Here is a 14,379-nt window from a genome sequence, read left to right on the forward strand (position 1 = left end):
ACATGCAGTGGCTGTCAGACTGGGTAAAGAGCGGCTACAAGGAGCCTGGCATTGCCCGATGTGCCGGGCCCGGTGACATGGCCGACAAACTGCTGCTCACCACGCCTTCCAAGAAATTCACCTGCACAGGTAAACACACACTGTCATTCACACACTGTACTGAGACAATGACAGGAACACATGCACATGCTAGCAGATGTACATACTGTATATAGAGACACATTTGCATTTACAATGTAAATATACTGTAAAATCAATTCAATAATTTGTCAAAAAACATGACATATATAGAGTATGACAAGCAAACCATTATTATGGAGTTCCAACAGACGTAAACACACTTGAATGAAGACTCCTACAGGAGACCACAAGCTGCCAATTACAAATAGTTGCTGTCCAAGGAAAACCATGCATCTCCAAAATGCAAAAGTTTCATGGAAAAAGAAAAACACACTCTGGTTCAAGATTTGGGGTTCATTTGTACATACTTGAATGAGTTTTTAACAAGTTTTGTTATCATAATAAATGGGATAATTGTATGAACCCACAAAAGTTTAGCTGAAAACCTTAAAACCATCACATGTGGAGATATGTGGTTTTCACTGGACATCAATGGAATGTTGATTTTAAATTTATATGAACATCACAATTTTTGCTTGTGAGCATGATTTTGGCTGTAAGTCATCATATTGTAAAATGCTACTGACTGTTAACCCCAACCCTTAACCCTACTGAATCACATCAACTGTGAACACATGACTGAAACCTATTTTTAAACCTAATCTAACTGACGCACTGTAGAAGTCCCGGGGCCTTGTGGTTTTCTGGTGCCAGGTAAAGTAGCCAGTTGCATCTAAGTACTTCCTCCTCGGTCTCTCCCACCTGACCTCCTCCAGACAATCCCAGCCCAGTTTTCCTGGTTCGCCCTTTGATCCCCAACCAGATTGAACCGCTCTTCTTCCCTTTCAGCCCTCATGTTCTGACCAGAGTTGTTTGTCCCAACTGTTAAAAACTGATGTTCTTGGGGTTTCGTTGCAGACTTACTGTATGTCTTCTGTACATGTCACAGCCCTGCAAAGAAAATCTCCCATCTTATTTTTAATGTGTGCACATGAATTATGTAATAGTAGTAAGTCCTTACTTTACACAATGTTTTCTTTTTCAGTTATACAATTTTTACTTAAAAAGAGGATATTTTATGATTTATTTTAATTCATTTTTAAATTTAAAGTGAAATGTCAAAAATACACAGCATTCATTTGGACAAACCACCATCCTTATGTGCATCAGATTGATGTGAGGTCTATGCAGATCCCTGACAATGTACAGCTGTCTGAGTGTGTGTATACCTACTTGTCTTACTTTCCACAGCCAACAACATCAAATAAAACTAATCATCTCTCCGGTGTGTATGATTTTTTGTGTGTGTGGGTTGGTGTGTTTACATCACATAGGCCCAGTAGATATGAGTATCCAGGCCAAGTGTGAGCCCTGCCTGTCGAACCCATGCAAGAATGACGGCACATGCTCCAATGACCCTGTGCACTACTACCGCTGCACCTGCCCCTATGGATTTAAGGTAATCATACACAGAATAAGCACGCGCGCGCACACACACACACACACACACACACACACACACACACACACATACACACACATACACTCGCACACACACACAAAGACTTGATTCCTACAGTTTGAAAGCTAACAGATGAATACATTTGCATTTGTATTGAACCCGTGATCAAATACTTACATCTAGGACAATACATACAAATATGATATTACATGCAAATATGATGAGAGGCTGTTGTTTTTGGAAGCACTGAATGTGTGTGTCTGGGTATGTGTGTTTGTGTGCTTCTGCAGGGCCAAAACTGTGAGGAGCCCATCCACGCCTGTATAAGCAACCCTTGCCAGAACGGAGGAACTTGTCATCTGAAGGAAGGAGAGGGGAGCAACTTTTGGTGAGACTCTCACAGTAATTAGCCAGTCAGTTAGTATTGGCAGTTATCCCTTTTGTTAAAGAGGTTTTCCAGCGATTTTTCTCATGATTGTGGTTTACTTGTCATAAGGAATACTACTCAGCCTGTCAAAAGAAACAAAAAAATAACATGTATAATGTCTCTGTGGTTCTTTCCAAAGAATGAAAAATTTCCCTAATGATGTCATTAGGTTTATCTCACATTAGGATAGAGACCTCTGATTTTTAAGGCATGCATGCATGTCTTTTTATACTACCACTAAGGGGCTTTTAAAGTCAGAAATGTCCAAAATCTACACATAGTGGCTTTAAACCTCTTATGTGGAGGTGAAATATACACAAAATATCTGTTTTGTCTAATGGATTGCAAAAATATATGTGTGTGCATATCTGCTGTGGGGAGAGGAGGTTAAAATAATAGCTCTACAAGATGGGGAAGAAACAACTTAAATTTTTTCCTTTTAAGTAACTGTTTAGCTACATCATTTGTGTGGTTCCAGCATCCTCAGGTCTTAGCAATGAAGTTTCTGAATAAATTTAAATAGTAAATAAAATCACCCGGGTCACATTAAAACCTCTATGTTTACCTTAAAAGGAAACATAAGCACATACCTGCAGGGTGAATTATGCAAAAAGGTAATTATCAGACCTCAGATGTCAGATGTCAATAAACCAGTGAAGCAGCAACCATTGTGAACGGCAGCAGACACAGCAGCATGTGATCTGTGGACCCTCAGTTGATAATTACATCAATGATACTTCACTACTTATGACAGGTGGGAATAGGTTTACAGGAAGTAAATGGCTCAGGGGAATGGCTCTGTCCTCCGTCTGTCTCTGAGCAGGACGGCCCTGCTGTGAGAATCGCCTTCTCTTCATTAGGCTGTTTAGTATTAACAGGAGGGGAGCTAACGCCTGTCTGCATGCTCTAAGCTCATTTAAACCACCCACACAGACAATTAGACCAACCCAAGATCACAGCTCCTCCTGTTCCTCTCCTTCTGTCTCTTCCTTTGCCCTTGTCTTTCTCTTCTGTTACTTTTTCACTTCAATCTCTGTGGGTCTGTATTTCCATCTCTGTATGCTTTTTTTCCCCCTCCTCTGGCGTAGGGGGTGGAATATTCATCGTGAAGAGCTGTCATTGACTATATAATGAAATATTAATCCAACAGAGTGTGTGCCGCATAAGAGCTCTTTATTAGACCCATAATATACCACTCCGAATGTGGTGTGTGTGTGTGTGTGTGTGTGTGTGTGTGTGTGTGTGTGTGTGTGTGTGTTTGTGCGTATGTGTGTGCAGAGTAATAAACCTGAGTAGTAGTTACAGAGTTGAGGCACGCTCACGTTAACAGAATAATGACTCTACTGGGAATATGTAGATGGAGCTGACTCTGCTGTTAGGGGCTGTGTGTGTGTGTGTGTGTGTGTGTGTGTGTGTGTGTCTTTCTCATCTAGAGGTCCCAAAGATTTCTGTTGTAAAATGTCTTCATGTGTTTATCCTTTGACACCTGCTTAAAAGCATCTGTGATATCTCAGGTGTGTGTGTCCAGAGGGCTTTGAAGGCGACGCGTGCGAAATCAACATTGACGACTGTGAAGACAATGACTGTGAGAACAACTCTACCTGTGTGGATGGAATCAACAACTATACATGCATGTGTTCACCAGAATACACAGGTAACACATGAATAACACTGTGTCCACTGAAACATACACAAATAGAAAAGGAAAGCCTTTTTTTTTTACAGTAATAAACAGTTAATTTGTAATTTTTTTCTAACTAACACTGGTCTGCTGCTACTTGTTTGTCTGCTTTTGCACTGTGCTAATCATCTCTGAGTGCTAACCTTTGTGGCGGTGTTCTCTCTCTGTCTTTCTATGTCTTCGCTGTCTTGTGTCTTTTTTCTTGTCTTGCTCTGCTTTCTATCATCTGTCGTCTTTTTTTTGTTTTGTTTTGTTTTGTGGTTGCAGCTGCTACCAATGAGGTGGAGAGAGGTTAGTCTGTTCTTGTCTCTGTCCCTCTCGCTTTACTTCCCTCCCATCCCTTTCCTTCCTTCCCTCATTTCCCATGATTTATCCACGCTCCCGAGAAATATGATATTCAGCACCACATACTGTATGCAGTCATGCTCCATGTTAGCAGTGCATGTCCTTGATGTTCAAACAGACCACTGAGTTTGTAATTCATCCTCTCGGATGTCTGTGGTTGTTCTGCTTGCTGCTTTATGCATACATGTTATTACCACCATAAACTTGAAGCTGACTGTGTCTCAATCTTCCAGGTGAACATTTTGACATTAAACAATAACTGCTCTCAGCTCCAAGTGCTATGCAAGATTTAAAATCTTGATAAAAGCAAACCAAAGAAATACAATGAAGTACAATACACGTTATTTGCATGATTTTATTGTAGCATGGAAATTATTGCCCTCTTAGATAGTATGTTTCTCATTTAATTATGGCATAGTACATGCATACATAAAAAATTAAATAACAAAATGTATTGTATTTCACTTTATGTCTTTATTTGATCAGTCTTTTTTAGATATTTTAAATCTTCCATAAGTTAACTGATTTTTGCTGACGATATTAATCTTTAAAAGGTCATGAATAGTTTCATTTTTTAAAAGGGTTAAGTCATTTCATTAAACAGCTGGGCACTGCAGTTTTTACAAACTCAAACGGATTAAATAGCATATTTTTGGAGGATATTTTCAGTTGCTAAATTGGTGCACTAGTGAGTATTTAGGATAGCAGGGTGATGTATGTTGGATTGAGAGCTCATGTTCATTGCAAAGTAACATGTCGACCGCTGCAATGGTGTGGTTCATTTTTGTGTTTTGTTTTTGGACAACATTGTAGGCTTATGGCATCAAGTAAATATATCTAGGCTTATCTTTTAAGTAGATAGTTATAGATAATTCACCCACAAAATAGAATTAAAGTTGAGGTGACGTGTTGTCACCCAAAGCTTCTGCCTGCTACCTAATCATGTAACTTACTGTGTATCACTTTGAAGTTGTCATATAGGTTATGTGACTGCTTTTTAGTGACCGACTTTATTTTAGCATGTTGTATTTTTCACAGGCATATATATGAGAAATAAACAAATAATATCTAATATCTCAACCTGTCCACCCACTCCTAATACTGCAAATCATATAGAAGGTTTAACTTGAAAATTAAATGCGACAAATGAGCAGTTGCTTTATTTCAGTTGCAATTTTGAAATTTGAACTACATCTGCAGCTCTTTTAATAGCAGCTGTTTCCTCTTAATTAAAACAACTTACAGATGCAATTGACATTTTTCTAAAACTAAAAGACTGTGAAAAGGAGACACCCACTATTAATAGAACATGTGGTGGTTTTTATCTTATAAATAAATGAGATAGCACACACAGTTACTAATGTGGACATAATTACTGTCACATTTCATCCAACAACTTTTCACTAATTTTGGAGCCATCACTTTAGCCATCTTTTCTGTTGTTTGATTACTTTTGTTGTTACACTGGATACTTTATATATATCCGATGTTACTTTAACGTATTGCAGCACAAACATACATACACATCTCCCATCGTTTCACACACATTCTCATTGAGACCCAAGTGATCAGATAATTATCCCCACTGTGGACATTGTGTTGGCAGGAGTATTGGTTTATTCTCTGATGCCTCATCAGTAATCAATTTAGAGTTCTGAGATTCAGGAACATCGGGATACACCAGGGAATATGATCAGGAATATGACATTCCCAGAGATGAGATCATTTATCAGACCACTGTCTTGGTCTTGGTCGCAAGAGAGTCATCCATCATCAGAGTGCACACCCATACAACACACACACACACACACACACACACACACACACACACACACACACACACACACATACACACACACACAAATTTCAAACAGTAATATATACAGTATACACACCAATACACTCAGTCATGCTAAAATGCAAAAGCAGAAAGTTGAAAATATAGAGATGTTTTTATAATATCCCCAAATTGTTTACAGTATGCAGTACTGTAGTATTAAAATGGTATTGAGGTTTGTGTACGTGTGCGTGTGTGTCTGTGTGTGTGCGTGTGCGTGTTCTAGGGGAGCTATGTGAAGAGAAGCTGGATTTCTGTGCCCCAGAGCTGAACCCATGTCAGCACGATTCAAAGTGCATTCTGACCCCCCAGGGATACAAGTGAGTGGACAACACATGCACATACACATGCACTCACACACACACATACACACACACACACTCACACACACATATACAGTACACACAAACACAGAATTAGCGGAGTTAGCAGTGCTGTCTCCCGCTGGATTTGAGTACCAACATTTCCCACACTGAAATAAATGATTTGCCGATTTTTCCCTGCAGAGATAAGTTCCTTGTGTTTGTGTGAGTTTGTGTGTGTGTGTGTGCGTGTGTGTGTGTGTGCTTGGAGGGGAGGTGTTGGGAGTGTGAGTTTGGCTCCCTCATAAGGTTTCCTGTCCAGATTTTATCTGAACCTTGCTTTAGTTTTACTCCTTTGCAGTTTGTACTGTGGTCAGCATAGTGTGCCCGTGCCTCAGTGTGTGTGCTTGTGTGTGCACAAGGCATTAAGCTTTTAAATGCACCTTTTATTGATTGTTTTTTCTTTCAAAACTGTGTGTGTGTGTGTGTGTGTGTGTGTGTGTGTGTGTGTGTGTGTGTGTGTGTGTGTGTGTGTGTGTGTGTGTGTGTGTGTGTGTGTGTGAGTGAGTGAGTGAGTGAGTGAGTGAGTGAGTGAGTGAGTGAGTGAGTGAGTGAGTGAGTGAGTGAGTGAGTGAGTGAGTGTGTGTGTGTGTGTGTGTGTGTGTGTGTGTGTGTGTGTGTGTGTGTGTGTGTGTGTGTGAACATTCATGCTATCAGGGGCATTTTATGCCATCACACTATACTAAAACATGTGTGCGTATAAATTCCATTCACTTTCAATGGACAGACGAGCGTAACGGACCCTACCCTGGATGAATGAATTCAAGAAGAAATGGATCTATAATGTTAGAAGGTTAATAATAAGTATGAGACCAAATAAAAATTCTAATAAATGTGAACATTTATTCAACAACCACAAAATCTACGAAATATTCTAATTATGTGTTATAGGCGTTCACACGTTATAGGCTTTAACACGTGTGTTACTATTGTACTAAAACCAACGATTCAGATGCCTTAACGTGTTAACGTGTAACTGAAATAGCCCAAACAGTCTCATCGTTTTCTCCTGGGAATACAGGCACTGCTTGAATTGTGAAGAAGCAGCTATTAAACTCAAAATTCCTCATCATAAAGTTAATAATTGGCACATTATTTGCTGTTTGCTGCGCTGGCATAACCCTGATATGAAATGTGTGTGTGTGTGTGTGTGTGTGTGTGTGTGTGTGTGTGTGTGTCAGGGTCAGGGTCAAAAAGGAATTGACATGTTTTCCTTTCAGTGTTAAAATGTCCTCAACACAACCAATTACAACAAAATCCACCCACAGGCAGATACAGTTTGTTTAACCAAAAGCAGCTGTGTTGTTGCAAAGAGCATTGCAGATGGTGTCAACAGTATCAACAAGTTCATCTGTCTCTATCTGTGTGTGCGCATGTGTGCATTGTAGGTGTGAGTGTACTCCAGGCTACGTCGGTGAGCACTGTGAGCTGGACTATGACGACTGTGAAGAAAACAAGTGTCAGAATGGAGGTCAGTGCATTGATGCCGTCAACGGATACACCTGCGTCTGTCCAGAGGGATACAGGTGAGGTGTACTTTCCAGCAGGAAGTCACACGTACTGTTACTGTTAAACTGTTACCATTAAACCAAATGGTTACGACAAACAGATCGGTGCAATGCATCTTAATTTTTCTGCATTACTGGCCTATGCTCATCTGAACATTTCTAACAGATTGTTTTTGTTCAATTACTTTTTCCAAACTGAAGTATCAACATTTGCTAGACTGTCCTGATTGAGTCTGTTTTCCAAAAAAATGCTTTCATCCCAATTACCCCCTGCTAACTGAGATTTATTTCAGGTGGTGTAGAAGGGGCTCCCCCTTGTGTCCATTGTCAGTTATTGCAACTGTAACAGTCTATCTATCTATCCATCTATCTATCTATCTATCTTGGGAATTCCTTATGGTAGCCTACTCTCAAATCTCAGGTGTCAAATAGTCCTCGAGAGCACTCATAAAAAGGAGTTTTAAGAGTCCTTGTTGACTGCTGCAGTACCACAATTTGACAAGAGAAACAAAACAAATGTGAAGATAACATGTTCACAGTGTTATTATTCTAGTTTCAAGCAAGTTTCAATTCTTAATTAATTTAATCTCCATCATCACACCTCAAAAGGCCTATTGCTTATGTGGTCCTACATGTACACAAGTTTCTCCTAAAGTTTTCCAGTCTTGGTTATTTGACATAAGACATTTCTGTCTGCTGTGTTTTATCTTTTTACACGTTTCGCTCACGAGTGGGTCTCTTCAGGAAAAACATGCATTTCCATGCACCAATCAAGATTGAGCACTATTTGAACCAAAAACTGATGACATGATGTGGGGCTATTACCTTCTGTTGTCCAACATGTGATCTAACCACACTGACACAGCATTGACAAAGCAGACAAGCTGAGTCTTTCAGTGTTAAATTATCAAAATAAATATCACTTTTTTTTGTTGAAAAAAATCTTCTTAATTCTTGATATTTTTCATTCTATTACGTCTTGGCTTTAAAGTTGTTGAGGACACTCTTAACTCTAAATAGAAGTACTTTAGTGTTCTCTGCATTATACATATTAGCTGTCCCTCATACTTACTATATCAGCAACAGACTTACAATCTGGGAGAAAACCATTTCAAGCATGCTATATTTAATGTGTGTGTATATGTGTGTGTGTGTGTGTGTGTGTGTGTGTGTGTGTGTGTGTGTTTGTATTTGTTGCAGTGGGTTGTTCTGCGAGTTCTCTCCCCCCATGGTCCTCCCTCGCACCAGCCCCTGTGACAATCATGAGTGCCTCAACGGGGCGCAGTGCGTTGTCATGGAAACAGACCCCCGCTGCCAGTGTCTCCAAGGCTATGAGGGCGAGCGCTGTGAGACACTAGTCAGTGTCAACTTTGTCAACCGCGAGTCCTACCTGCAGCTTCCCTCCGGTCTCATCTCACCACAGACCAACATCACCCTTCAGGTGCGCTCACTGTGTCATGAAATGGAAAGTAGAGTAAAGTAAACACAATAAGTACATTTATAGCATTACCATTTCATGCAGCTTTATACTTCTGCTTCTATTTCCCTCCACAACATTTATTTTACAGCTTTGTTTACTCATTACTTTTTGAGATTAATATATATATTTTTTTTTTAATATATGTGTATAGATATATATAAACATATACATATACATATATGTGTATGTATGTATGTATGTATGTATGTATGTATGTATGTATACAACTTTACAGTAGGCCTACTTAAAAACAACTCCACCTCTGTAACACTGAAATGCTGCTTGTGCAGAGATACGTCAGTAAAACCAATCTAAAAATATAATGTATAAATCACAGGGCCCAAGTACTTTTACTTTTCATACTTTAAGTACATCTTGCTGATAACATATTTATGAAATGATAATCTGCGTACTGTGAACCTACAAGGTGAATGTCACTGATGTCATATTGTTATTTGTAGCCACAGCAGGCACTTGTTTTTAGAGAAAAGGCTCTAAAAACTCACTGTACACTACCTGCTCACACACAATTAGTGACTAACTTTTACTTAGCAAAGGATTTGAATACATCTTCCACCACTGGCAATAAGTTCCCTTACATGCCCATCCCACTTTGTTTTCAGATTGCTACGGATGAGGACAGTGGCGTGTTGTTGTATAAAGGGGACAATGATCACATCGCCATGGAGCTGTACAGGGGACGCCTGCGGGTTAGCTACGACACTGGGTCCTACCCTCCTTCTGCTATATACAGGTACACACACATTTGAGCAGCAGCACCAGCAGAAATGTCCCACAGCACACTCACATGATGGATGACACAAATACTTAGACAAGCTCTCTCTCTCTCTCAGTGTGGAGACAGTGAATGATGGCAGTTTCCACGCTGTGGAGTTGGTAGCATCAGACCAGACGCTGTCTCTGTCCATCGATGGCGGGCCGCCCAAATCCATCAATTCCATCAACAAACAGTCCACACTCAACATAGATTCCCCACTTTACCTGGGAGGTAAGGACCCAAGCACAGTGTGTGTGTGTGTGTGTGTGTGTGTGTGTGTGTGTGTGTGTGTGTGTGTGTGTGCGTGTGTGTACACATGACACACATACTTCAGTCTTCTGCAGGTCAAAGAGGATTTTAAGCTCCCAGCTGTATAGACTGATGTATTAACCTGAAAATCTAAAAGGCTGTCATTGTGTATGAATGTACATTATTTGTACTCTATTTACTATGTGAAATATTTTCTAATTAATACATTATTTCTTGAATGATGAGCTCATTCACTTTGTCAGTATTATGTAACAAATGTATTGTGATGGTTACACGGTATTAGGCAACCTTCATGGGCTGTTGCACTCTTTGGATCACCTCTGAGGTTCCTCCAATGAACAAAGATTAAAAAAGTTTGTTTTCTATTAGAGCAAAGTCGCAAAAACACTTAAAACCAAAAGTAACCTTGATGTGTATTTTGATCCCCATTTGAAATTTGAAACCTACAAGAAATATCACCAGAAGTAGCTTTAATCATCTTAGAGTATTGGCAGCCATTTATTTGGAAAAGGAACTGAGAGACTAATGCATCCTTTTATCATTGGCTGCTGGCTTGATTACTGCAAGACTCTTTTTAGTGAAGTACCCAAAAAAAAAGATAAACAGCAGTTTAATTCAAAACACTGCAGCACATGTACTGACTGGGGCCAGAAAGAGAGCACACGTTTTTAATTTGTTTTACAAAAGGTTTCATGTTTCTGTGATTGGTTTTCAAATCTGTGCGTAAACCAGACTATATATCATACATGTTAGTTGTTTCCTTGGCCAGGGCAAGACCTATCAATGGACTTACTATAACTCATGAACAACAGTCATTGTTAAACTAAATCCTAAAACAGTTTTAGCTTTGCATTTAAATAGTATGACTAGTATGATCAGTTTTACCATTTACAGTACAGTTTTTCTCAGTAGCTTTGGTACATTTCTCGAATCATCTTCGACATTTGCAAAACAGTAAGTGCATTTCTCAAAACAATTCGTACAAACAGCAAAACACCATGGATTACCTGCAAAAGCCAGTCTCTTGTTCTGCTCTCAAAAGTAAATCTGTGTCAATGAACATGTCAGTGCCATCAGAATGACAAGTCCTTGTGTCATTGTGTACAGGTAAGACAGTCAAATTGCTTAGTCATGTTGTCAATATAACAGTGTACCCTGGAGGGATGTTCTGATGTAAACTATGGCTAAAGTTTTGAAGACAATTATTGTGAATTGTAAGTTACACCTTAGTGTATGTGGGAGGTTGATTGCAAGAGACTGGACAAGATTCACATTTACGCTTTTACTGTTTGTACTGTAATTTGTTGACAGACCATGTCATTGAGATACAGAAAGGAAAAGACAGCACTGCATAGCACAAAGAAAAAAACAAAAGTAGAAATGTGAACATAGGACAATCTCCTTAGAGAAAACTGTACTGGGTCTACTCCAAGCTCCTCACGAATGACCAAGCTTCTCACCCTATCTCTAAGGGAAAGCCCAGAGGAAGCTCATTTCGGCCGCTTGCACCCGCGATCTTGAACAAGTAGTTTTGAGAATTTTAATTCTGATCTGAGGAATGTACCAACGCGACTGAGAAAAACTGTAATTGTCTTAGATTTATCTCTCCCTTTTCTCTGACCTTTTATCACATCCAATCAAAATTTTCTTTGTGAAACACAGAGTACAATCTTTCAAAAAATTATATGCATTTTTGATATATACTTAGATATTTTACCTTTGCATTAATAATGCTCTGATGTTTCTAATCACTTCCAGGTATGCCAGAGCGTGCCTCACCCTCTGGAGGTCTGTCAGCCCTGCAGCAGGGCTCAGGCGGACGCAATGGCACCAGCTTCCACGGCTGCCTCCGTAACCTATATATCAATGGGAAGCTACAGGACCTGGGAGCTGGGCTGGGGCCCAGGGCTCCAAACTCTGGGACTGCACAGAGCACCACTAGACAGTGGCTGGGCCACGGGGTGGAGCCAGGCTGCCAGCCCTGCCAGAAAGGTGCCTGCGTCCAGGGGGATTGCCACCCAACAGGGCACCGTGGCTTCACCTGCACCTGCCACCCGGGCTGGACAGGAACACTGTGTGACCAGCAAGTCAACAACCCCTGTGATGGCAACAAGTGAGTTTTTGACACAAGTAGTAGTAGTAGTAGTAGTTTTTATGTACAGTCCTGCTCACCATTATTGGCACCCATGAAGTTTAAGTACATAATGTGGAATATCCTCTTATTTTCTATAGAGAACTCGTGTTTGATACAAAAGAGCAAATGATAAACAACAATTTAAAACAATAAACAAAGGGAGGAACGTAAAGCCTGCTGTGTCACTGGTATTGGCACCCTTTGCTGTAAACCAGTATAGAAACACATTATGACTCACCTGTGGTAAATCACAAATGAGAATCACCTGTGATAAATTGTCTGTGCCCATGTAACATGAATTAGCCAATGAATGATGACTTCCATGTTTTAAAAAGCCATCTGTCATCCCATGTTCCTTTGTCACAATGGTGAAGACAAAGGAGCTGTCTGAGGACATCAGAAGTGTGATTATTAGCAAATACAAGACCTCCAAAGGGTATAAGGCCATCTCCAAAGACCTTGGTATCCTTGTTTCAACAGTGCGTAAAGTTAAAGTTTGCCAAGCATGGAACTGTCAAGAACCTCCCTGGACGTGGGAGGAAGAGAAAAATGTATGAGACCAAACAGGGCTTTATGGGCGAAGGCCAAGGAAGACACCATTGCTGAGGAAAAGACATAAAAAGGAACGACTAATCTTTGCCAAAGAGTACCTGGACAAACCACAATCCTTCTGACAAAATGTTCTGTGGACAGATGAAACAAAAATAGAGCTTTTTGGCAATGCACACCAACAGTTTGTTTACAGACGGCGCAATGAAGCCTACACGGAAAAGAACACCCTACCAACAGTAAAGCATGGTGGAGGACTGCTGGAAGCCTTGACCATATCACAGGAATCATGAAATCAGAGAATTATCAAAAGTTTTAGAGCGAAATGTCCTACCCAGTGTGAGAAAACTTGGTTTGAGGTGAAGATCATGGGTCCTCCAGCAAGACAAAGACCCAAAGCAAACATCCAAAAGCATGCAGGAATGGTTGAAAAGTAAAAGATTGACTGTTTAAAATGGCCAGCAATGAGTCCTGATCTCAATCTGATTGAAAATCTTTGGAATGAGCTGAAATCTGGCATTGGAAACTTACAAACGTTCAAGAGCTTGAACAATTTGCAAAGGAAGAAGTGGGAGAAAATACCAGCTGAGGAGTGCAAGAAGCTTATAGATGGCTACAAGAAACGTTTGGAGGCTGTCATCACTGCCAAAGGGTGTGCAACCAAATACTAAAGAGGGGTGCCATTATTGCTGCACATGCAGTTTTTTCCTGTTTCTTCTTTGAAATTACAATATGTAAATTGAAAAAACTATTTTCTTTGTAAAATTACTTTGAACCTCCAATTAAAAGATCCTGATGATATAAATTTGGTACATTTCCATTTATTTCTGAAGATATTGTACAGGTTATGCAAAAAATGTAGGGATGCCAATAATGGTGAGCAGGAATGTAAATGTGTTTGTGATGGAGTGATGCATCTGCCCACATCTTTATCTTTCCTGTCATTCCTTCCTCCATCCTCAGGTGTATTCATGGCACCTGCCTTCCAATCAACTCCTACTCGTACTCCTGTCGCTGCCAGCCTGGTTTTGCCGGCGTACTTTGTGATGAGCAGGACCAAGACGCAGCTAACCCCTGCAGTCTGTCTCGCTGCAAACATGGCAAATGTAGAGTATCGGGCCTGGGCAAAGCGTACTGCGAGTGTAACAGTGGATATACAGGGGAGGCATGCGATAGAGGTGAGAAAAACAAAACATAAAACCGTGTTCGGGGGGGAGGTGAGGGGGCATGTTGGGTGTGTCTGCATGTGCTACATATTATCTCTGTGTACAGTAAACCAACTTCTTACAAATCTCTACAAATAATACTTTAAGCACTTTTCAAGCTTTTCAATCGAAACTATTTCTTTTAACAGAACCTCTTCTAAGCTTCTGCTGCTTCTGTTACTTGTAAATTCTCATGAGAAGCCGGTCCTTAGTGTGTGCAC

The 14,379-nt window shown here is 40.2% G+C and overlaps 1 protein-coding gene across 1 annotated transcript in view; it reads left to right on the plus strand.

The window, feature by feature from the left end:
* Window positions 1-14,379, plus strand: part of slit2 (slit homolog 2 (Drosophila)) — an 89,550-nt gene that overhangs the window by 74,013 nt on the left and 1,158 nt on the right. Inside the window, exons 27-38 of the mRNA XM_053325527.1 lie at window positions 1-129; window positions 1,455-1,579; window positions 1,873-1,970; window positions 3,524-3,663; window positions 3,958-3,981; window positions 6,099-6,192; window positions 7,623-7,760; window positions 8,943-9,183; window positions 9,846-9,976; window positions 10,077-10,231; window positions 12,029-12,383; window positions 13,917-14,131. The exon at window positions 1-129 is cut by the window's left edge and continues 35 nt beyond it. Coding sequence (XP_053181502.1) covers window positions 1-129; window positions 1,455-1,579; window positions 1,873-1,970; window positions 3,524-3,663; window positions 3,958-3,981; window positions 6,099-6,192; window positions 7,623-7,760; window positions 8,943-9,183; window positions 9,846-9,976; window positions 10,077-10,231; window positions 12,029-12,383; window positions 13,917-14,131 — 1,845 coding nt within the window. The remainder of the gene's footprint in view (window positions 130-1,454; window positions 1,580-1,872; window positions 1,971-3,523; window positions 3,664-3,957; window positions 3,982-6,098; window positions 6,193-7,622; window positions 7,761-8,942; window positions 9,184-9,845; window positions 9,977-10,076; window positions 10,232-12,028; window positions 12,384-13,916; window positions 14,132-14,379) is intronic.

Source organism: Scomber japonicus, chromosome 2, assembly GCF_027409825.1.
Source record: "Scomber japonicus isolate fScoJap1 chromosome 2, fScoJap1.pri, whole genome shotgun sequence".
NCBI classification, from domain to species: domain Eukaryota; kingdom Metazoa; phylum Chordata; class Actinopteri; order Scombriformes; family Scombridae; genus Scomber; species Scomber japonicus.